We start from the raw sequence: 24,949 nt of genomic DNA on the forward strand, positions 1-24,949 counted from the left end.
TTTACCGTGACAAAGAAGCCAATTGAACATATCGATCTTGGGCAGCGATGGAATGTCCCAAACTGTTTTCCACGGGGTCGGGTCAGGAGGAACATACGGGATTACAGCAAGATTCGAGTAGCCACACGACACAGTATAACCCGCAGCTAAAGAGCCCCAACCTCGTCTGTCTCTCCTGCGAATGTGTGAAGGGGCAGCTCCGTTTAACAAGTCGCAGAGATGACTGACGTCCTGAAGAAGTTCCGCCGGTGGATCGAGGAAGTTCCAGCCAACCCAACGCGTCCCTTCCCACTTGGAGATGTCCCAGAGAGTGTGTTTACCTGTATTTGTGATCCAGTCACGCAGCTTCTTCATGGAATGACAGTCCCCAATCGGATCGCGATCCATTATGCGATCTGACCATATGTTGATTTTTTTCCCATTTCCAGGGATCCAATAGGCCTTGGAACGGATCAGAGGGGCAGCTTTAGAGCTGAGTCTGGCAAATGAAGAGGTGCCTTGGGGAAGAGGCCCGTCCAGACATCTTGACCTCTCGCCTGTGAAGTATTTCCTCCAGAGCGCTAGCTGAGCCCAGCCAGGCTTGGGCGCTATGATTTTCCAAAGTAGCTTAGCTCCCATGGCGATGTTTTGAAGGGGAAGCTTCTTGAAGTTTAGGCCTCCCTCCATCTGAGGTTTGAGGATTGTCTCCCAGTTGACCAGGGGGAATTTCCTCTCGTTTTGCTTACCTCCCTTCCAAAAGAAATTTCGAATGTGCTGGTCCATTTTCTGAAGGATGCCGACAGGAGCTAGAAGCACAGAGAACTGGAATAAAGGGAGACTGCAGAGAACAGATTTGATTAGGACTGTCTTGCCTGCAATGTTTAACCAATTATAGCCCCATGCCTGAAGTTTGACCTTGAATTTTTCTAGCTGAGGTATCCAGTCCCTGCTATAGGCACGCTTGAGGAAGATAGGCATTCCTAAATACTTAAATGAGGTCCATACAACAGAGGCAGCAAATCCTAAACATCTGGCAATGGAGTTGAGCATAGGGGGCGAGGTATTCCAGCTGTATATGTGACACTTTCCTTTATTAAGACAGCTTCCAGACATCATGCCAAACTCATCCAGAGCCTCTTTGAATCTGGTGGCTGAGTGGATTGAAGCAGCCCCAAGAAGCAGTGTATCGTCTGCAAACAGGGCATGATTTATGTTCTGAACTCCTCTTGCAATGCAAATCCCTGGAATCTCCTGATCTTGCATTTTTTTGTTTAAGTGAAAGCTGAGAACTGAGGCTTGGATAACAAACAACAGAGGAGACAGGGGGCAGCCCTGCCTTAATCCTCTTGTAGCTTTAAAGAAACCTGCAGCTCTGCCATTAATTAAGGGGGCTATCCATGGCTCCGAGATGCAAGCCCGGATCCATTTTATAAAGCTCTCTCCGAATCCAATTTTTTTAAAACATTCAACAAAAAGCTATGCCTAACACGATCAAATGCATTTGCTAAATCCAGTTTGATGGCCATACCTCTTTCCTTGCGCTGGTGACTGGATAGGATTGCCTCTTGAACTAGAATGAAGTTATCCACCAGCTGTCTTCCATGGATGAAGCCCCCTTGATTCTCAGGAATGATTTTAGGGAGGATGTGTTTCAGCCTGCTAGCAATGATTTTGGTGATCAGTTTGTAGCCAATATTACAAAGAGAGATGGGGTGAAATCTGTTGAACGAATTGGCGCCCTTCTCCTTAGGAATAAGTGCAAGGAACGAGGAGTTTGTGCTTCCTCCAATTTTCTGGCAATCTTGCGATTTTTGTATCATTTTAAGGAGATCTTTTCCCACAATGTGCCAGCAGGATTGAAGAAATCTGGCAGAGAAACCGTCAGGTCCTGGGGCTTTATCAGGGTCCATGGCAAAGAGAGCAGCTTTGACCTCATCCATGGTGACTTTAGCTTCTAGCTGGAGGTTCATATGAGCTGAGATTGAAGAGGGGACCCCGTCCAGCAGACAAGAATTCTGAGATCCATTCGCCTCTTCGCTGTACAGTTTTTGGAAATGGCGAAAGGCTGCCTGCTTGATGTCTGTAAAGTCTTTGTGGGTCACGACTTCTTCTTTGATTTCTGCTATATAGTTGAAGCTTTTTCTGGCTTGAGATTGTTTGTGGAAATATGAGGTGTTTTTGTCTCCTGCTTTGAGCCATAGGCAGCGAGATTTGATCCTCCAGGCTTCCTCTTCGTTCAAACAGGCTTTGTGATATTGCTGTTGAAGATGGGCCTCTTTGTCAAGAATTTCTTTAGAGATGTGGGCCTCTTCCAAGATCTGGTGGTGGGCATCTAGCATGCATTGGATCTTTTTCCTTTCAGTAGCTGGATTAGGAAGAGATTTGGCCCAACTTTTTAGGGCAGATTTCACTCTTCTGAGTTTCTCTTCCCAGATATAGAATGGAGAGCCATTGACTGGCTGAGACCAACTTTGCTTGACAATCTGTAGGAAGCTGGGTTCCTTGATCCAAAGAGGGCTGAATTTGAAGGGGATGGGGCCAAGATCCGTGAGGGTTCGGAGGATCAGCTTGATGGGGTTATGGTCAGAGGTGCTACAAGGAAGGATATGCATGCTGGCATCTAAACCAAACAGAAGGAAGGAACTTTGCACAAAAAATCTATCTAGCCTTGCTGCAATATGCCCAGGCCCTATTCTTTTATTTGACCATGTGTACTTACCTGAAACAGGCTTGATATCTAGCAGATCCCAGTCTTGGAGAAGATCTTCTGCCCATTCCCTTGCCGGGTCTCGCACAATGGTTCCTCCACGCTTTTCTTTAGAGTGCAGCGTGAGATTTAGGTCTCCTGCAATGATGATGTTTTCTAGAATGCCCAGATCCGCTTGGTTTCTTAATGAATCCCAACAAGACTTTTTTTCTCCAGCGCTGACCGGCACATAAACGTTGAAGAGGCAAAAGGTTTCTTTAGTAACTAAATGTTGCATCTTCAACATCAACCAGTGGGTGGTTGAAGTTTCAGATATTAGCGAGAACATGCTATCATTCCATAGAGATCCCAGCCCTCCAGAGGCTCCTCGGGCTGAGACAGCAGCTGCTTTGCTCTTATTCCATAGTTTTCTACTTAGGTGAAGGAGGCCCGAATCCTCCATCTTGGTCTCCTGGAGGAGGAGTATGTCCGGGGCTTCTATTCTTATTAAATTTCTTATTGCCTCTTCTTTGATTTTGCTCCCCATACCCCTGCAGTTCCAGGAGATGATTTTCATTATTTACCTTTGCTTTGGTGGGCTCCCTTGGAGCCTTGATGCTGGTTTCTAGCCATCTTTGGTTTTTTTGCTAACAGCTTCTCCAATGTAGGTTGGCTGCCCTGCAACTTGTCCTTATACGTTTCATGCTCCCTTTTCTCCCGATCTGTTTTGCACCCTCTTGTAGATCTCCTTACAGAGGCTTGGGAGTCTCCTATTTCTCCTTCCTCCTCCGAGTCTTCCGATTCTTGGTCCTCTTCCTCAACTTCTTCTGGGGTTCCTTTTGAGCTTTCTGCTACGCCTGAGTCTTTGGAGGGATTGGGCTAACCGCCTTTCTCTGGAGTGACTGATTTCTAGGCCTCGACTTCATGGGTGTCCTCTGGTTGAGAGCTGAGGGGATCAAACCTGTTTTCTAGGGCAGTCTTGGGCTGGGTCTGCTGAGCAGGACCCTGATGAGGATTGCCATTAGATCCTCCCACCTTCTGAGCTTTGAGAGAATTTTTAGTTCGCTTGACTTGGTTCCAGCTGTCCTCCTTCCCTTGCACAGATTCAATATTGGACGGACAGCTTCTGGCGAAATGGCCATAAACATGGCATTTCCGGCATTTAAAGGGCAGCTGTTCGTAGTCTAGTTTCTGCATGTGTGTCCAGCTTCCAACCTTGATTTTAATGGCCTCTGGAAGTCCCTCCTCCAGATCCACCTCCACGCAGATCCTGGCACAATCATATTGATCCTTGTTATTTGCCCGATCTATAAATTTCCCCAGGGCATTTCCTATGTGCATCAATGAGTCCCAGTTCCAGCAATGCACTGGAAGATTTGGCAGCCTGACCCACACTGGGACAACTTTGGGTACATCCACTGCCGGATCAAAGTCCGGAGTCCATTTGTTCAGGTACAGACCCTGGGGCCCATGAAGTAGGGGCCGTTTCGAAAGATCAGGTCTTTGTCGTCCTTTGAGGTAAACTCGAAGAGGAAGAATCCTCTCCCTAAGAAGTAAGAGGTCACACTTTCTTGGATCAACGGCGCCCAGTTTCTTTGACCCAGTTCTCTGTGGATTTGGGGGAAGGCCATAGTCCGGTGAACTGGCCGACAAGAGCTCTCTCGGACAAGGACAATGCTACCTGGATCGGGGTTTCCGGAGGGAGGGAGATCTCAGGAATATCGTCCAGTTTCTTGACGAATTTTGCAGCTTCGACATTCTTCTTCTTAGGGAGACCTTCCAGGAGACGATTGAAGGCCTCAGCTGAAGAGGACGGAGGGGGGGGAGGGGAGATCACCGCCTGGGGAGTGCCCAGCACCTCCATGGTCCCAAGCAGCTTGCCAAGCTCGATCCGGGCCTGCTCAAGCCTTCAATGAACCAGCCGACCGCATGGCAGGCGGAGAGTAACGAGCGAGCCCTCCCGCAGAGCGCAGAACGACGGAGTGCGGGCTTGCGCGCAGCCTGCGGGACGCGCAGAAAGCGAATCTGGGCAGGGCCGAGGGCGATCAGAGCAGCAGCGCAGCGAAAAGAGATTCAATAAACCCACATGATTATTAATATTATAAGCCTTAAAGATATTAAAGTGTATATATGTTAATATAAACAATATTAGTTAATCGTATTTCTTAAATTTTATTAGTTGTTTTGTTTTTGTGTTTATTGTTTTTTAGTTTAATTAAACTATATTTAAACTAAGCAGCAGGTACTAGTTGCTATGTAACCCCTGTTTTTATTTAGTCAAAATAGATGGATTACCTCTCAACACAATTAAATAAATATTCGATATAATCAAATAAATATCAAAAAAAACTAAATTTTATTAAATACTTATATAAACAACTCAATTATATGAGATACCTAGAGTTAAAATCATATTAGAAAAACTTTAAAACTTCAATAACTTTCAGAAACGAATCCTTGCTCTTCTACTAAAGTCTTTCTTAAAAGAAATTCTTTTCCGGCCCACACTTAAATTCCAGAGAAGGAACGCTGCAAGGAACCAAAGATATGACTTTGGGCAATTAGGTTAGAATTTCACTTTATTGGTTAAATATATGTTTGAATTTTTGAGAAATTTAATTTTAAGGGTGTTTAAATTTTTTTATAGTAGAAATAGATTTAATATATTTTTTAATACAAATTACAATAGATTTAATATATTTTTTAATACAAATTACAAAGCCATAACTAAAATTTCCAAAAATTTCTACTAATTCTCTTAAAAACATACTAAAATTTCTATTATTTTCCAAAATTATAACGTCATTATAGCCAAATTATTTTTTCCAAAATTATATCCTCATTACAGCGAAAAATACACTGGACAAAATCATTAAAGCGTTGTCAACCGAGTCCACAATTTTATCTCAGTAACAAAAAAATCACCAAAAATCACCACCATTTTTTCCATAATTTCCCGGCCTCGTTGGAATCATTAAAGTAATAGAGGTGATATGCGGTACGCGAAAAATTCCCAAACGCTTCACAGTACCGAAGTTCAATGGACAGCTCGATGCGTAACTCTGTAACTAAAGCTCCTTTATGTTATACCGAACATTAACGTAGTTCGTCGTCCGCGCTGGGTGTGGTTGAGCTTTTGGTACGTTCGAATCACTGTATCAAGTCTTGCTTCCTCCTGAAGGCTGAGGATTTTATGAACTGAAGGTCTTGTTAGGAATTATGGAAGAAGGAATGGTTTCTGTTGCTTCAACGTCTGGGTCTAACATTCCAACTGTTTTCAAGGTAATGTGTGTTGCTTCTGACAAACAAGAGGTTAGCTTTGTTGAGAAGGTCCAACTTCCACAGGACCAGATTTTACTTCTTTGCAATGAGCTTGTTCCCAATCTGCAGTAACCACCGGTGCTCAATTTACCCAAATGCACATAAATTTCAATGCACTAAATCAGCGATGCTTGCCTGTGGTTGCATTCTACGGGAACAAGCAAATGATGGCAGAGTCTTTCAAGAAGCAGGGTTTATTAGGAGAAGAAAAGGTACTTGATCAGTTGGAACCAGGACTGTATGCAATAGTTCGAGAATCCGCCATTTTTGTTTTCTACTGGCATGAAGGTCAAGATCTCAAACAAGCTTCGAGGAAGGACGTTTCTTGCAACTTCATTCGATATCTCGTAGAGCTCTCCGACTATCTGTATGTTTGTGTTCAGGGCTACTATCCCTTCGAAACTTCAGGTTCTTCGGTCAGAACTGTTTCTTTTAAAGGGAGACGCACCAAGAAGCTTCAAATAAGCCATGTGAAAAACTCTGAGAACGATGTCAGGCTTTCTGATGGATTTAATGTTGCCATTGATAGGCAATTCAAGAAAACGGCTTCGGCGCCTCCCGTAGCTCCAAGTAATGTTGTATTCTGTGATGGTTATAATCGATGTGCTTTCTTGATTGTAGATTACAGGCCTTCAAGAGTTTCTACAAGGCCCGAGTGGAAAACTCTGAAAGGAACTCATAAACTTCGTAGTCAAATCGACAGCTGGTTGAAGGACGGTGATTTGAACTTCTGCAAAATGAGCAATAAGGATTTCGTCTCTTTGCTGCAGCATGGTAAATTTCCAAGACATGATGAATACTGCAATTTCATGAAAACTCTCAACGCTTCCATGGCGGAAGCCCGAGTAGGCGCTTCTGCCGAGTTCTCTATGGGAGCAATTCAGGAGAGTGTCGTTGCCTGCTTTCTGAAAATTCTACCAGAATACTTTAATGGAGCACAATTTTTTGACCCCCTTGGGACTGCGTCCTCCCAACATCATGAAGAATTACGTGGCTCTGGTTCCATTGATAGGTTTGATCAACTGCACAGCGAGTTGAGTAAGATCTTAGCAGGCAAGGATTGTGATAAGAAGCTCGTCTTTTTTGGATCGGAGGTTAAATTTACTGGTGATTATCATGCTGGTCATATTTATAAGATTGAAGGGCCCCAGAATGAAAGTGGGCCTGTTAGATATGGAAGAGAACTAATTTTGAAATGTTCACATCCAAAGGAGACATTGAAGGTCACGCTACTGCAATTCAACGAAGGAACAACTGTGGCGTCATTTTCATTTTCAGGTGACCGGGTAAAATTGAGTACTAAAGCTACTAAAGGGAGCGTAGAGGGAACCGTTGAAGTTGTCAATGACAGTTCCATCGTTATTCAAAATTGGGTGAAGTCTCTGATTCCTAAGAAATTGCAGTGTTTGGGTAGAAACATCGGTTTTGTAGCATTCCTGGTTACCAAAGAAGCTAGTGACGAACATATGCCTTCAGTTGAAAAGCCTCTCATTGAAAATATTTTGACAACAGAGAACTTAAAGAGTGTTGAGCACGAACTACCAGATGGGATTTGCAAGCTTTTCAAACAATTCGTGTCAACAGTTGGAGCTCCTCTTGATCAAGCGACGTGGGTGACACTCCGATCTCATAAACAGGCCGGAACAGTAATTTCACATCTTTATAAGACATCCAGAGAAGAATTCGTAAAAAACATTGAAGCCATGGTTTGGAAAGAGTTGCGGAGTACTCTTCAAAAGAAGTTCGAATCTGAAGGCAACGAAACTGTGAATCTGCTACAGGAAAACCTGCATAGGGAGGAAGACGCATTCCTCTCAGAAATGAAGCGGGACATGTCGGTGATCACAGGCAAACCTGTTTGCAGGTCCATCGAGGGTTGTGAAATTCAGAGTGTCTGGTATACTTACTATGAACAGGTTGTTCTGAAGGTTTCAATTGAAAGACTTGAGAAACCGAGCACTGCATGGAAGATTTCTGAGCTGATGCCAAGGAAAAATGATTTGGAAGAGTTAAGCCGAAATGCGGAATGCCGAGTATCGGATCACTCCTACGTGCACTAATCAATTTGAGTTAGTTACCCTTGACCCTGAGATAGAACGAATACTACAATTGGTGGCCCTCAAGTCCGGGCACTTGTTGGCATTCATTAAGAATTTGGCTGATCCATGTCTGTATGTTTATAGCTGCTCGCGCATGGGTTCAAGGTTAGATGGCATAAATCCTATTCGAAGATTCAGGAGGGGTTACGATTTATTGTCTTTTGATGAAGGCACTCGATTTGTAGCCTTATATGATAAGCTAACCTGTAAGGTTGCAGTACACAAGTTTGATGATTCTTTCCGCAAACTAGATTGGACAGGGGTAGATGTGGATCTCCATAAATTTTCTGGCATGGGAATCTTAACGTGGATGCATCTGATACCAGGTAAAAGGGAATTGATCCTGATTGATGATACAAACAGGGTCAGGGTGGTGGAACTCCATCAGCAGCCGATGATGAAACCTAGGCTACTAATTCTTCCTTCACCTGTTTCAGTAGCTCTTGTTTCTGTGGATGGATCATTTTTATTTGTCTTTAGCAAGTCAGACAACAATGACGAAGTAGTAGAAGCTATTGACTTTTCTGTCGTGGTGGAGATATATGTCTTGGCTGATGTCATGAGCTACTTGAGGACCATTCCCCTAAACAAAAGAATCAGAGATTTGGGAGAGCTTCAAGTGAAGATTGTAAATTTTGGATCACAGTCATCTTGTTTTCTTCAGTGCATCCGTTCCTCATAGCATTTCTTCCCACATACTGAAAACTATTTCAGCAAAGGAAGTTGTCCAATTGCAAGCAATAGAAAGTACAGAAAACAAGGTAGTTCAAGTGCCCGAAGAAAGAAGAATTTCTGGATCTTGTCCCCAATTAGAGTATATATACCATATTTTCGATAAGTTTGCAACCAGTCCCGCTCTCTTCGGTGAAGTTAAGAAGACTGTTTTTATCAATGTAATATTAAGCACCAAAGACATTGATACAAAATGTAATGAAGATGACTGTAAAAATGCCTTGAAAACTCTTCTTCAAAAACTGGAGAAGGAAAAAGGTAAAGATTTCTCAAATACAGAGATTCGAATTGATGTGAAAAGATTTGAACCATGGATATCTGGGGGTTCAGTTGATCTAACGGACTTGGTAACCAAGGCTATGGGAACATGGATTCGCAGGCTTGCGTGCCTTGTTCCTATCCAAATAGCCCGAGCAGAAAACAATGGACTGCTTGCTCTCAAGGATGGGTTTCAGATGCCACCGGAACTGAGTTATACAGACAGTTTATCTCTGACAAATTTGATAACTTTTGGCATTTATGACACAGTTCTTAGTAACTGGGAGGGCGAGATTATGGTCATATCATCCATGGGAAAACAAAGCAGCGGGAAATCTTATTTGTTAAACCACTTGTCAGGGTCTCTTTTGGATGTTGCAGGTGGAAGGTGTACCGATGGAGTGTGGATGACTGTGAGAGCAGCAGAGAAACGCATTTATGTCATGCTGGACTTTGAAGGACTGGGTAGCTTTGAGCGGACAGAACAAGAAGATATGCTACTATCTGTTCTTAATGCAGCCATAAGCAATTTAACAATCTTCAACAAGAAGGTAGGTTCTTAAATTCTTTTGAAGTGGTTTTGATTAAAAAAAGAAATTACAAATGGAAGCATATGTATAAAAGTAAAATATGGTGTAATAGATTATTTCCGTTTCATTGAGATAATCGCTGCAATATAATTGAAATCTGTTTCCCTTCTTTAATTAATGAACTGTTTGGTCAGGTACCGTATTTGATTAGACTTTTTAAGAAGATGACACTAAGACCATTTACAAAGAAATTTACAGTGTAATTTTCAAATTAAAAGAATAGTAACAATTAAATTTTAATGTTATCATTCATAAGTCAAGAGAATAAAAATTTGATGTTATCATCTATAAGTCAAGAGAATAAGTTTCTTATTGAATATGGAATATGAGGTTACACTGTAATCGGGATTAACATCTGGCTTTATGTATGGGACCATTACTTGTAAGTACTTGCGTCAAAATATAAAGCCTTAGAGGTGATTATGGTGGCATAATGGTTTACTTGTAAATGCTGTTTGGGTTGTAATCCTCATTTTCCTCAAAGAGTATACATTTTATACATTTTGAGTGGGAGACAACCTAAAAACATCTGGCAAGGGTGGAAACTTGCTCATTCAACCTGCATTGATAGGTTTTTCAAGTCAGACTATGATGCACTATTTCATTAGAGAAATATATAACCAAAAGATGTTGAGAATGTTGTCCAAAGCCATTCTGTCTGAGTAACATCTGAATTTTTACTGACAGTAAAAAAATAAAAAACAAGAGAGTAATGTGATGCCCGTCATCAAGATGGGCTTTGGTGAATGCAAATGCAAAATTCTATTGAAATATTAATGCAAAATTCTAGTGAATTGTATCATAATATTGATTAGGAAACTGACATTTCAAAATATATATTTGATAGTCATCAATTTGAATCGTAGGGCATTTATCATTGGTGAATCTACTCTTTGTGAACTAAGTTTTTGGAGGTGGTATTTGATGCAAAATCAATCACATATGATTTGTATAAAATCTTGTGAGACCAAACTTTGTTTAGTTTGGCAACCCATTTAAACTCTGTATTTGAAGAAGACCATAGCTTGGCAACCCATTTAAACATTTGAAGAAGACCACTGAACACGGTGGGAGTCAATACTGTGTGCAGGAGGAGATAGAGGTTCTTGCTAGGTATATCATAAGTCCATCTGCATTCTTTCCATGTTGAATCCTGAATCCTGAAGACAATTGTTTAATCTGTGGTGATCTTCAATGGAGATAGGATTTTGCAACTCTTTAATGTTAATTCTGTGTAAGGTCAAAAAAGCTTTTTGTGTGGATGAGTTTTCCATTTTAGCTATGTTATGTTTTCTATATTGTATAGTTCGCTTGTTAAGTTATGGTATGTTCTATGCTTATAACAGTTTACTTCTTTTTCTTATTATATTCCACCGATTAGCAATCACATGTACATAAAGTAAAGTGCAGATAGAACATTAGACGATCGACAGAAAACAAGCCAAGACAAGAGACACAAGATGTGGCGGCTAGCCAGGGACAAACCCCACAATGTGTGGGGAAACCCTTTGATCAAATCTTCTTTTATCTTCAATAATTCAGCAGAGAGAAATAGTACAATAAATCTGATTCATATCAGCAGTAGCAAACCCTAGATCAGTAGCACCAGCATTAGCGGCTTCATTTTCAAACTAGGGCAGACCATATCTCACAAACCGACAGTCGGATTGACTTCATTCCACCACCAAAAGTTTCGGCTTCCAGAGGAGGTTCAGATGAACCTACAACGCAGTTCAGATGAGGAGATCTTCTAGGCCATGCAAGTCAATCTTTACTTTTGTAGTTGCAGCTTCAGTTTCAACAGTTTCCTGCTTCAAACTAGGGCAGTCGATATCTTGCAAACCGTTCGTCGATTGACTTCATTCCACCACCAAAAGTTGCGGCTTTCAAAGGAGATTCAGATGAACCTACATCGCAGTTTCAAAGAGGAGATCTTCTAGGCCACGCAAGTCAATTTTTACTTCTGCAGTTGCAGCTTCAAATTCAACAGCTTCCGGCTTCACATGTGTGAGAGAGAAAGACCCATTTCAGCGCAGTAGAGAAGAGACTCATATTTGCGCAGTAGAGAGAGAGAGATGTGATGAGATGAGTGAGTCTAAATGAGGAAAAGTCCTCTTATATTTATACAAAACGTTGGTGGGTGAATAGATGCGACTGTTGGGCTTCTGAGCCTACATGAATTGTAGGTCGGCTTGATAATGATTCCATAATCAAAATAAATTCATATCTCCATGAATACTTATCGGAATTGTATGATCTTTATATCAATCCTACACCTCTCGACGAGAGGAATCTAATAAAAATATTATTAGCCATGAATAAGATGACCCACATGAAGTTTTGCCCTGGTCTCCAATTTTTAACACTCCCTCTCAACCATGGAGAACTTCATCTGCAATCTGTCTATCGGTCGTTACTATTCATCCATCAAATGCACTGCCTTGTACAACCTGACCCTTGCCCTGCTCTGCTCTATTTTGCCTTTCTGTTTTGTCTTGTTCTGCCCTGCACTGATCTGTACTGTTTTGTTCTTTTCTGCTCTGCTCTTGCATTGTTCTGTTCTACTCTGCTTTTGTCCGAATTATGAAGAAGAAGAAATGATCGAGGATGTATCATACTGACTCAAAGTCAGTCTCAAAGTATGTACCACTGGTCCCAGACCAGTCTCAACCAACCCAAAGTCAGCGTCATAGTGAGTACAACTCCAATGGTCCCAGACCAATATCATCCTCCACTGACTCAAAGTCAGTCTCAGAGTATGTACCACTGATCCCAGACCAATCTCAACCGACCCGAAGTCAGCGTCATAGTATGGTACAACTCCTACCACTGGTCCCAGACCAGTATCATTGATCCCAGATCAATGGAGGTCATCTAGCGTAGGGAGTACGGTAGTTACAACGATGCGTCCATCGGTACTACTATGGTCCCTAACTTCATTTCCCTACTCATTGATCAGATGAGAGTTACTTCCCATGAGTCCCAGACTGCATGGGTAGGATGCCTCGACAGGAGAACTAATCAATCCTGTCCTCACAGGAGAACACATCAATCCTGCTACAATTGCCATGGAGAACACATCAATCCAGGCCTCACAAGAGAACACATCAATCCTGCTACAATTGCCATGGAGAACACATCAATCCAGGCCTCACAGGAGAACACATCAATCCTGCTACAATTGCCATGGAGAACACATCAATCCAGGCCTCACAGGAGAACACATCAATCCTGCTACAATTGCCATGGAGAACACATCAATCCAGGCCTCACAGGAGAACACATCAATCCTGCTACACAGGAGAGCGAATCATCCTGTTCCACAAGAGAGCGAATCATCTTGTCCCACAAGAGAGCAAATCATCTTGTTCCAGTGTGCACCACCAGGGGAGGGTGAGTCACCCTATGGTCATATGTTGCTCCAGTAGGAACGCAAGCCCTCAGAGCTCCCAGAGCTCAATGTATGCAACATGCAGGACCCTTGTACAAGGGTTTCTTGCCGACTCCAAGTCGTTTGGGAAAATCACAGATTAGATCTTTCCTCGGGGCTTTGACAAGGTGTATAAACCTGTACATCATCTTAATGTGATGGAGCTTCCTTGCTCATTGACTTACCATATCCCAGATGATGTCTATCTGCTGGAGCAATTGACGAGTACGGGATTCCTCAATAATTGAATCCCACCTCTGGTTGTTACAGAGAATCACAGTGGTATCCAATGTAAATCCAAACAGCTCACTGAAGAGCTTTCACAACCAGACTGCCTCACACGAGGTTATGCTAGCAACAATATATCCTGCTTCGGCGGTGCTCAAAGCCACCAACTTCTGCTTCCTGCTCATCTAGGATATCGAAGCAGATCCCAAGGTGAAACAGTACCCGGAAGTGCTCTTACGGTCCACCACACTGCCTGCCCAATCAACATCAGTATATCCAAGTAGTCTCACATCTTCGGCAGTGTATCTTAATCCATGAGAGATTGTGTCCTGAAGACATCTCAGAAGATCCCTGGCGTCATCCAGTGAGGCTCAACCAAATATGAGCTCACAATGCTAACTGCAAAACATATGTTCGGACGGAGGTTCACCAAGAACATCAATGCGAATGAGTTTTTGAAACTCAGAGGCATTTCCCAAGTCTGGTCCGACATCACTACCATATAACTTCTAAAAGTTAAGATCCTCGAGGTAGTCACAGGCTTGCAGTCCATCATACTGAATATTTCCAATATACTTACCACATATTTTCCTTGAGATAGGAAAATTTCCCTTGGCTTCTGCCACACTTCAAGTCCTTGGTCCTTCATTTCAAATTCAGAAGCCATCTCTCTCTTACGTTTGTGAATGAGAAGGTCTGCACCTGTTAGAAAGAGGTCATCCACATACAACACCAGTATGAGAGGTTTGTCGTCTTCAACCTTAAAGTAAAGGTTAGGATCAGCTTCACTCCTAGTGAATCACAACTTCATCAAGTAGCTATCGATCCTCTCATACCATGCTCGGGGTGCTTGCTTCAGCCCATAGAGAGCCTTCTTCAACCAGCATACATGAGATTTTCAATCATAAATCTCAATTCCTTCAGGTTGCTCCACATAGACCTCTTCTTTGATAGAACCATGCAAGAACGTGGTCTTAACATCCATCTGATGTAGGTTCCATCCTTGTGAAGCCACAAGGGCTATGATCAAGCGAATGGTCCTATATTTGGCAATAGGTGCAACTATCATAGTCTATACCTTCCTTCTGGGATAAACCACGAGCAACAAAATGAACTTTATACTTTTCCATACTTCCATTTGCTGCATGCTTTATCTTGTAAAGTCATTTTGAAGTAACAATTGTCTTGTTCAGGGTCTGGGAACTACTTCCCAGACATCATTCTCCATAATAGACTTATATTCTATGGTCATAGCATCCTTCCATAGTTAATGCTTGATGACATCTGATAATGATGAAGGTTCATTTTGTATGATCGTGCTCATGATGGTCAGGTATCCCTGATCCCTGTCAAGTTTCTTACTTTGATGGAAGGTTCCTCAGGGTGCAGCATGTCCTTCAGCATCATCAAGTATCCCCCTAAGCCACGAAGGCCTCTTCCTAGAAGAGGAAGGCTCATGTGGATGAGGATCAATCGGATCCATGGGTTCTGCTACGTCAGGCATTGCTTCATCATCCTTTTCTTTCGGTTCCCTGGTGTCGGCTTCTTGAGAGCTACTCAAAGTCAGCAGATTGTCCATCTTGCTGAGAGCCATATCTTTGTCAAAGGTGACATCATGACTAATCACGACTTCCCTTTGACCGGTGGTGAACATTTCTTCAGGAGTTTAGGAACCCAATGCTTGATGAGGGCATCAATTTTGTACATATATGGCGGTGATTGTAGTTTCAGCCCATAGAAACTTTGGAAGTCTTTGATCATGTAGCATGGCCCGGACGGCTTCCATCATCGTGTGGTTCTTCCTTCCCACCACACCATTCTGCTCAGGAGTATGTGGTGTAGTAGTCTCCCTCTTAATGCCAACCTCAGGTATGCCTGAGTAAACCAAATGTAATATATCGGAGGTCTTGCTTTGGCTTGAGGGGAATGGTCCCCTTTTGAGCTTTCCTTTGGCACATCCCGGACATACACTTCTTTCTCTACTTGGAATTCGGGCATCCCTGTTACCATCTGTCTTACATCGGGTAGAGCTTTGTAATGAAGGTGGGCAAACCTCCGATGCCAAAGTTCGGACTAAAGAGTTGTGTCACAAGACATGACACCTAGCGAACTTCCATCGACCTGATATAATGAATCAACACTAAACCCAAGAGTAAAGGCATCTTTAACATTATTTTTCCATATACATACCTTGCCATTGCTGAAGGTTACCTTGTAGCCTCTGTCTTCCATTGCCAAGATGGACACTAGGTTCCTTTTGAGGTCAGGTGCATTTAATACATCCTAGAAGTTCTAGCCTTCTTGAATGCTTGTCCTCTTCCTTGATTCCCAGCTCTCTTCTTACCTTTGCTGTTGAATTTGTCATTCCTTTGATTGCCATCAGAGGGATTTCGAGTTGCACCACTGCATACTGTACCATGCTTCTCTAATCATGATTATCATCATGCTGCCCATGTCCATGATTTTATCCATCATAATGCTGCTCAAACTAGTGTGCATCATCATCATGCTATCCTATATGTCCATGATCTCATGTTGCCCTTTATGTCCATGATCTCATTCATCATGATGCTCATGATCTCATACAAGGTGACTTGCTTTATCGCAAATGTAACATCGTCATTTTCTTCTAGCCTTAGGTCCAGCCTTTCCTTTTGATTTAGTCCCGGAATTATTTCTTTTCTTTGCATGAGAAGAAAAGGCAGCAGGAGGACCTTTAGGCATGGGCATTTCTTGCAATTCTTCCCTTGTTTCTTCTTGAATGCATCTAGCCATTAATTCCTCGAAACCAGGAATTACATTATAGTTCAAAAGAGTAGTCCTGAACACATACCATTCAAATGGTAATCCTCCAAGAGTTGTGAGTGCCATTTCTCTGTCAGTAATAGTTTCCCCAATAGATAGGAGATCGTTCTTGATCTCGGTGATTCTTAAGAAGTATGCTTGCATACTTTCATCTTTACCCTTCTTGATTTCCCTCAGCTTATTTCTAAGAAACAAAACTTGATTTGCATCATTAAATTTAAATAAACTCACCAGTGTGTCGTAGATTTCCTTGGAGGTGTCTAGATCAGAGATGTAGGCCACCAAGTGCTTGTCGATAGAGTCCCGGATGATCTTCTTTGTTTTGACTTCTCCATTTTTCCATTTGTTCCAGGCAACAGCAGATGCATTTGATGAAGGCTCAACAATATTGCCTCTTACATGGTCCAGCACTCCTTGATCTTCAAGGGTTAGATCGATAGACATCTACCATCCGTGATAGTCAGCTTTCTCACGGAGCTTGTCTTCGGCAGGAAAGAGTGTTGAGGACCCCATGGTTCTTTTAGGATAGCCTTGCTAATCTTCTCTTCAATGATTGCTCTTGCTCTTGCTCGGGCTTTGTCTTCACCTCTGCTCTGATACCATGTTAAGTTATGGTATGTTCTATGCTTATAACAGTTTACTTCTTTTTCTTATTATATTCCACCGATTAGCAATCACATGTACATAAAGTAAAGTGCAGATAGAACATTAGACGATCGACAGAAAACAAGCCAAGACAAGAGACACAAGATGTGGCGGCTAGCCAGGGACAAACCCCACAATGTGTGGGGAAACCCTTTGATCAAATCTTCTTTTATCTTCAATAATTCAGCAGAGAGAAATAGTACAATAAATCTGATTCATATCAGCAGTAGCAAACCCTAGATCAGTAGCACCAGCATTAGCGGCTTCATTATCAAACTAGGGCAGACCATATCTCACAAACCGACAGTCGGATTGACTTCATTCCACCACCAAAAGTTTCGGCTTCCAGAGGAGGTTCAGATGAACCTACAGCGCAGTTCAGATGATGAGATCTTCTAGGCCACGCAAGTCAATCTTTACTTCTGCAGTTGCAGCTTCAGTTTCAGTAGTTTCCGGCTTCAAACTAGGGCAGTCGATATCTTGCAAACCGTTCGTCGGATTGACTTCATTCCACCACCAAAAGTTGCGTCTTTCAAAGGAGATTCAGATGAACCTACAGCGCAGTTCCAAAGAGGAGATATTCTAGGCCACGCAAGTCAATCTTTACTTCTGCAGTTGCAGCTTCAAATTCAACAGCTTCCGGCTTCACATGTGTGAGAGAGAGAGACCCATTTCAACGCAGTAGAGAAGAGACTCATATCTGCGCAGTAGAGAGAGAGAGATGTGATGAGATGAGTGAGTCTAAATGAGGAAAAGTCCTCTTATATTTATACACAACGTTGGTGGGTGAATAGATGCGACTGTTGGGCTTCGAGCCTACATGAGTTGTAGGTCGGCTTGATAATGATTCCATAATCAAAATAAATTCATATCTCCATGAATACTTATCGGAATTGGATGATCTTTATATCAATCCTACACCTCTCGACGAGAGGAATCTAATAAAAATATTATTAGCTATGAATAAGATGACCCACATGAAGTTTTGCTCTGGTTGCCAATTTTTAACATCGCTCCAATAAAACACATTTTTGCTTAATCTTCTTGTTTAAAAGGTAGGACTTCAATAGTACGTATTTGTAGTTCTCTAATACCAAATAGATTTAAAAGGAAAGCCTCATCTTCTTCCAGATCTCCCAATTGCTTTGTATTATCGAAGAGTCTTGGATTTAGAAGATAGGAAGTTGAAATGATATGAGAAACATATAAATTTATGAAGCTCACCCATATCTTTTCCTTCTAAAATCATGTCTCTGAATTGGGATAATAAAAAGGGATTTCTGTGAATGCAAAAATAAATCAATTGGCTGCTAATATCTTAAATAATATATCTGAAATTTGAATTGTTGGGCTCAATGATCTCCACTTAATCCCTCCTGGTTGAAATTGAATTTTGTTGGAGTTGTTTTCGAATGCTTTTAAAAACTCGCATAATACTCCTATGTAACAGGACTTCCATTTGGACAAAGAGACAGAAGTAGTCTTTGACCGCTTCCAGAATGGGATCAGCCTTGTTAAGCAGGGCAAGGACAAAAAGCTCTTCAAGGGAATTTTCTATATTGCCATCAAGGACGTGGACAGTTCGGGTGTGGATGATTTGAAACATGAATTCGAAGAAAATATTTCCAAAATATGTTTCAAAACTCATGAAACTTTCTCTCAAAAATGTATGGCGGAAAGGTTGAAATAGCTGCAATGCCTCCATATAATCGACCTGAGTACCAGGAAAGTTTAAGGGAGATCGCATGTACAGTAGAAGAGATGAATTCATGCTATCACAACCACTGTTTTACAAAATGGCCGAATCGACTCCGACTCGGCCGAGTCGAACCGAGTCGATGGCTTGGGCAATGAAACGGCGAGCTACCCGGTTCGGTTGACCGAGTCACATATGACTCGGCCGAGTCATCCAATGACTCGGCCGAGTCATATGTGACTAGGTCAACCCGGCCGGGTCCGTTATGACTTGGCCGAGTCAATGTTGGGACGGCTGGGCAGCGTAACAGTTAAAAAAATTTCACTTTTTTTGTAATTTTTGACAAAGTTAAATGCAGTTTATGGATTCCAAAGGGTAATAGTAATTTGTTAAATGCTTTTGGGGTCCATTTCCCCCTCCCAAACCCTATTTAAGATAGCCAAATGCTCTCATTCACTCACAGCAGTCTTATGCATTTGAGTGAGAGTCTTCTTTGAGAATTAGTGAGCAGTTCTTGAGCTTGTTTTGGAGCAGCAGTGAGGAGTCTTGGAGGAGCATTGTAGCTGGAGTGAGGAGCTTCTTGGGCAGCCATTTGGAGCAGCATTGAGGAGCTGATTCTTGGAGCAAGCTTGAGGAGGCAGTTTGTGCCTGGAGGTATTTTTTTCCACCTCTATAAATCTGTTTTTGCTTAGTAAATTTTAGGTGCATATCAAGAAAGCTTAGAGAGTGTTTTTTGTCAAATAAATGAACATTGAATCAATTTTTTTTTTTCATTTTCAGATTGTTTTCCTAGTCAAAAAATGGCACCTAGAGCAAAAGATCCTGCTTTGGCATATGTTGAAATGGTTGATAGTCAGATGCATTGCAAATTTTGCCATAGGAAAATTAAGGAAGGTCCTGGGGGCATTAATAGGCTGAAACAACACTTGGCAGGGATTAGAGACCAAATTACCCCATGTACCTCATCAGAAATTGAGGAGATTAGAAAGAATTTGTTGGCCAGCTTTGAGAAATTTAAAGAAGATAAGGCTAGGCAAAAAGAGATACAGGCTGAAATTGGGAGGAAGAGGGAGATACAAAAAATGATGGCTACCAACCCCCACTATGATTTTGAGGGTTCTTCCCCTATCCCTCAAACTGAGGCATCCAACCCTTTCCGTTATGTTCCTCCCTCTTTTGGTTCTGTTCAAGATAAGGGAAAGGGTAGAATGAATTTGACAAAGGGTGATGTGACTATCAAAAGTTATTTCACTCCCTCCTCTCCATCAGATGCACATGGTCCTGAAGTTAGTAAAGGTCAAATTCAGCCCACTTTAGATGACCATTGGAAGAAAGAATTGAGGGAGACTGCTTGTGACTACATAGCTAGATGGTGGTATGATGCTGATATCCCCTTTAATGCTGCTCGTTCACCATATTATGAGCCTATGTTTGATGCCATACATGCTGCTGGAAAAGGCTTCAAAGGCCCTACTATGCAAGAGCTAAGGGGGTTTCGTTTGCAGAAAGAAATTCAATCCATTAATGAGTATTTGCAAGAGTTCAGGGACTCATGGGCAAGAACAAGGTGTACCATCATGTCAGATGGATGGACTGATCAAAGAAACCGTACCATCATAAACTTTCTTGTCTTCTGCCCACAGGGAACCATGTTTTTAAAATCAGTTGATGCATCTGATAAGGTAAAAGATGGCCACTTGTTGTTTCAGCTATTGGATGAGGTTATTGAGGAGGTGGGGGTGGCTAATGTTGTTCAAATCATCACAGACAATGCCTCTAACTATGTTCTTTCTGGTAAACTGTTAGAGGAAAAACACAAGATCATCTTTTGGACCCCATGCGCTGCACATTGCATAGACCTCATGCTTGAGGATATTGGAAAATTAGATTGGGTCAGAAACACTGTAGATAATGCCAAAAGCATAACAAAATTTATCTATAATCATACACTGGTTTTGAGTCTCATGAGGAAACACACTGGAGGCAAGGATATTATTAGGCCTGCCATCACTAGATTTGCTACACATTTTTTGACATTGCAATCTATGCTTTCCCAACATAGAAACTTGCAAAAGATGTTTTCCAGTGATGAATGGAATCAAAGCAATTGGTCTAACAAACCAGCAGGCAAAGAATTGAAAAGGAAAGTCCATGAAGAAACTTTTTGGAGAAAGGCAGCAGAGATTGTGAAGTTTGCTGAGCCACTAGTTAAGGTGTTGCGGTTGGTGGATGGGGAAAGGTTGGCTATGGGCTTCATTTATGAGGCTATGGATCAAGCAAAGGAGCAAATAAAGACAGCATACAAGGATAGAGTGGCAAAGTATGGGCCCATTTGGGCAATCATTGATGAAAGATGGAACAATCAACTCCATCGCCCTATACATGCAGCTGGGTATTTTTTGAACCCACGGTATCATTATAAAGCTAAGGAGTCAGGAGCTTTGAGGGGGGAGGTCAGAGATGGACTGGTTGATTGCATTGAACGCATGATCCCATCGGAGTCTGATCAGCTGGAGATACATCAACAGGTCACATCCTTCAGCAATGCAACAGGTACCTTTGGGAAGAACCTAGCAAAGATTGCAAGAGAAGCAAATGAGCCAGGTAAACAAAAATTTCAATTTTCAATTTCTTAATGGTTTTACAGTTTTACTTTTTTTTATTAAAGTTTGTTAAATCATTTATAATTTGAAAGTTAGATATAATTTGTAATTTTGTTGAGCTTCAGCCTTCATCTAACTCATAATTCATTACACTCCTATGTTTTTTGCGACACAATGGTGGGAGGCCTTTGGTGGCCAGTGCCCTCAATTGCAAAGGTTTGCAATTCGTATTTTGAGTCAAACTTGCAGTGCATCTGGGTGTGAGCGCAATTGGTCTGTCTTTGAGAGGATTCACACAAAGAAGAGAAACCGTTTGGATCAAAAACGGTTGAATGATCTAGTTTTTGTCCAATACAACCTTCGACTCAGACGAAACCAATTGCTGAACAAAAGACCTGATTCAGATCCCATTGTGTTGGAAGACATTGATCCAACATCAGATTGGGTAGTGGAGAGTCGTCCACCAGAGTTTGATCATGATGAGGATCTTGATGAACTTGAACATCCACTTCAGCCTGTTCAGTTGAATGCAAATCCCAATCCACCAGCCCCAGTCTCACAGCCAGCAAGGAGTAGGACTCCAGTTGTAGGTGCTTCCTCTGCTCAGCCACGACAGAAGCGCAACCGCATATCTACTCTATCTCAGCTTGCATCTGCTGCACAGCCTGCTAGTGGTACTGGCACCACTTCTACAGTTGCAGTTGGAGACGATGATGATGAGGAGGAGCCATGGGGCCCCTTGTCTGACTCTGATGATGATGATCCAGAGATTGGTCGAGATGATCTTGGCTCCTCTGGCAGTAGCTACTAGCCAGTAGTACTAGTATTGGAGTCTGGTCACCATCACAGTTTACTTTTGTTGTAGAGGCCATTTCTAGCCTCCTTGGTTATTTGTATTTTGTTTTGAGTCTTTGATCATGTATGACAGTTGACTATGTATTGCCATTGGGTACCATTTTGATATAATGGATTGGTTCATGAGCCTACTTTGATCATATGTTGTCTTCCATCTATATTATAATGCTGTGTGTTTGGAAACATGAATGAAAATATTTAAAATTATGTTTTTTTATAAAAAAAATAAATATTTAATGTATTTTTTACAACGACCGAGTCATTGAAATCGAGCCGGCCGAGTCATTACCGTTTCGGAGTCGGAGTCGGAGTCTTAAAACATTGATCACAACAGTATCGCTTTCTTGAATGATGTGAAGCTAGTAATTGCTCAGATTGCAGCTAAAGACTGGACTTCTGTAGATAGTAAACGTGTAGCCCTCAGGGTGGACATACTAAGGAGAAATCTAAAGTCTGTTATAGATAGAGGATGCCTTTTTACTACAGGGGCAATTCAAATGCTAGTTAATTTGGATACGCAGCAAGAAGTTTCAGATTTTCCAGTTGCTGTTGAGGAGTTCACATTAAATGATTTCCCTGATACTGGCTTAGAATTGGCACCTTCACAAGAACCGACGGCCGTTACTGGAAACATTTTATCTGAGCTCAGGTCAAGATTAGAAACTGTTGTGCCGAGAAAAGGAAATGATGGTGAATGGTGGCACTCCGTTTTCGAAAGATTTTTGGGTGCAGTGGCAGATCGAAGGCGAAAGCGAGTTGACCAATGGTTGACGTCAAACACAGTGGAATTTCTCGGTTCGGATGAGGTGCAAAAATTACAGTTAGAGGCTGCTGCGGGTATTGCAGAAATGAAGCAAAGGCTGTCTGTTTGCGGATGTAAATGCTCCAAATGCTTTTGGAGATGTGTGCATGAAAAAGGTCATGTCTGCTCTCATTCTTGCATGGGTAGCCATGTATGTTCAGAAAAATGTACCTTCTGCACCATGGAGGAAGCAGGGAATTCAGTTGAGGAATGCAAAGATTTGGCAGGCCATGAAGGCCCCCATGACTGTAAAATGAGAAACCACACCTGTGGGCAAGTTTGTGACTTGTTTCAGAAGTCATCCAGCTGTAATAAATCTTGTTCTATTAAGCTTGGGCATGAGGGTCGACACAAGTGCAATTCTCCTCAACACATGTGCAAGAAAATGTTCTCTTCCCAGTTGCGAAAATCAGTGTGTTGTCCCAATTGAGTTTGGGGATCATGATAAGCATGCTTGCCATGAAAGATACTGTCAAGCCCCATGCCTCATGAAAGGATGTACGAGGACATGTGGTCACAAGGACCATTTTCATGAGCTCAATCGTGATGCAGAACATCTGTGTGGGAATGAGCATGTGTGCCTTGATAAATGCGAGGTGCCTGGAATATGTGAGATTTTTACTGAATTAGTTCACCAAACAAGGCCCAAGGCTGCAGAGGGTCTTTCGAGTATGAGCATGTATCAGAGCAGAATGGTCTACAAAAGGATTGTTGTGTCCCAATACCAGCCTTTAAGAGGAGCCATGAAAGACCCCATGTTCATACAACTAAGGAGGATGCTATACATTATTGTGAGACAAGATGCGATAGTTGTGGCTATTTTTGCCAACTTCCAATCGATCACCCTGGTTTGCATAACACAGTGCATGGTAATATGAGAAATGCCAAATTTATTTCAGAAACAGAGGAGATTGATATTGATGACAGAAAATATGCATGGGGAGAAACAGGGCTGGCAGAAATGTGCAATATGCATTGTAAAAAACAAGGCAGGGGCCACATTCACTTGGTCCCATGCCCACAAAACTGCACCAGCAAGCTCTACGATGGCTCCAGGCATGAGACTAGGAAATATGGTCCTGACCTGGATGTACCCAAGGATGAGATGAGCCATGAAACATATTGGAAGTATATTAGATTCGTTGATCCCTGCACAGAGGAAGAGCAGACTGAGTTTGGCCTCTGCAATCACTATTGCAGATCAGAGGAGCATGAAGATCTTCAAGACAAAAAGTCTGGTGCAGCTCAGAAATCTTATTGCACTGAGAAACTTTGGCATTCTCCCATCAAAAGAACTGGATTTAGTGTCAGTTCTGCAGGCTATATAACAGATGATGGGCACCATTTTGGCTGTGATCAATCCAAGAATGTTCCTCATCATGTCATTTTTGTCATTGATAAATCGGGGTCCATGGGTAGTCTAGATATTAAGCCAACAATGTCCATGTTTTCTCCTTTGCATGATTGTAGGCTTGGTTGTGTATATGAGGCAATAATAAGGTTTATAAGAACTCGTCTGAGGACAGTATCTCATGATTCAGTATCAGTGATTCTCTTCGACTGCAGTGCATTTATTGCTGTAGAGATGAAAGAGATGAGGGAGGAAGTTGTTCATTTGCTTCTTTCTTATGATGCAGATGGAGGCACTACTTATTCATCTGGGTTGGAATTGGCTGAAAGGGTGATGATTAAAGCCTCAAAAGATCCTACAACTGATCACAAAAGACCAATGATTGTGTTTTTGAGTGATGGAGATAATGGTGGGGGAGGGGATCCTCTATATTATGTCAACAGAATGAAACAACAAGAACCGAGGATGATTCTTCATACCATAATGTTTGGAACTGAAGCTACGACCAATATCCTCATCGAAATGGCTAATATTGGCAATGGAACATTTCAACATAGTCTCGATGAAGTGCAATTAGCAAGAAGCTTTGAAGACCTAGCCACAAGTCTTAAGCCCAATGTTGCAGCCTTAATGTAGGGATGGGGCAGGTATTTTAGACTAATCTTTGGTTATAAAAATCCTGCTGCACATACCGACTAGGTTAGACATCTGGATTTTTGTTATGAAAAATCTATGTCTTTATGAATCAGTTCTTATGTTTTATTTGAGTAACGTAATGTGGTATGGCAATAGAGAACCCACGGCAACTTATGAGGAGGCTTCTGCATGATGTAGCCAGATCTGAAGTTCACGAAAGTACACATATTTGA

At 42.0% G+C, this 24,949-nt stretch overlaps 1 protein-coding gene across 1 annotated transcript; it reads left to right on the forward strand.

Moving 5' to 3' along the window:
* The first annotated feature begins 8,117 nt into the window (after positions 1-8,117).
* LOC149195929 (uncharacterized) lies at positions 8,118-18,473 on the forward strand. The gene is made up of 2 exons (XM_089408937.1): positions 8,118-9,626; positions 18,224-18,473. The coding sequence occupies exons 1-2, from the start codon at positions 9,177-9,179 to the stop codon at positions 18,461-18,463; spliced, it is 690 nt and encodes a 229-aa protein (XP_089265063.1). The 5' UTR covers positions 8,118-9,176; the 3' UTR covers positions 18,464-18,473.
* The last annotated feature ends 6,476 nt before the right edge of the window (positions 18,474-24,949 follow it).

Source organism: Pinus tabuliformis, chromosome 2_2, assembly GCF_031772625.1.
Source record: "Pinus tabuliformis cultivar Carrire ecotype Pingquan chromosome 2_2, CPIR1, whole genome shotgun sequence".
Taxonomy (NCBI): domain Eukaryota; kingdom Viridiplantae; phylum Streptophyta; class Pinopsida; order Pinales; family Pinaceae; genus Pinus; species Pinus tabuliformis.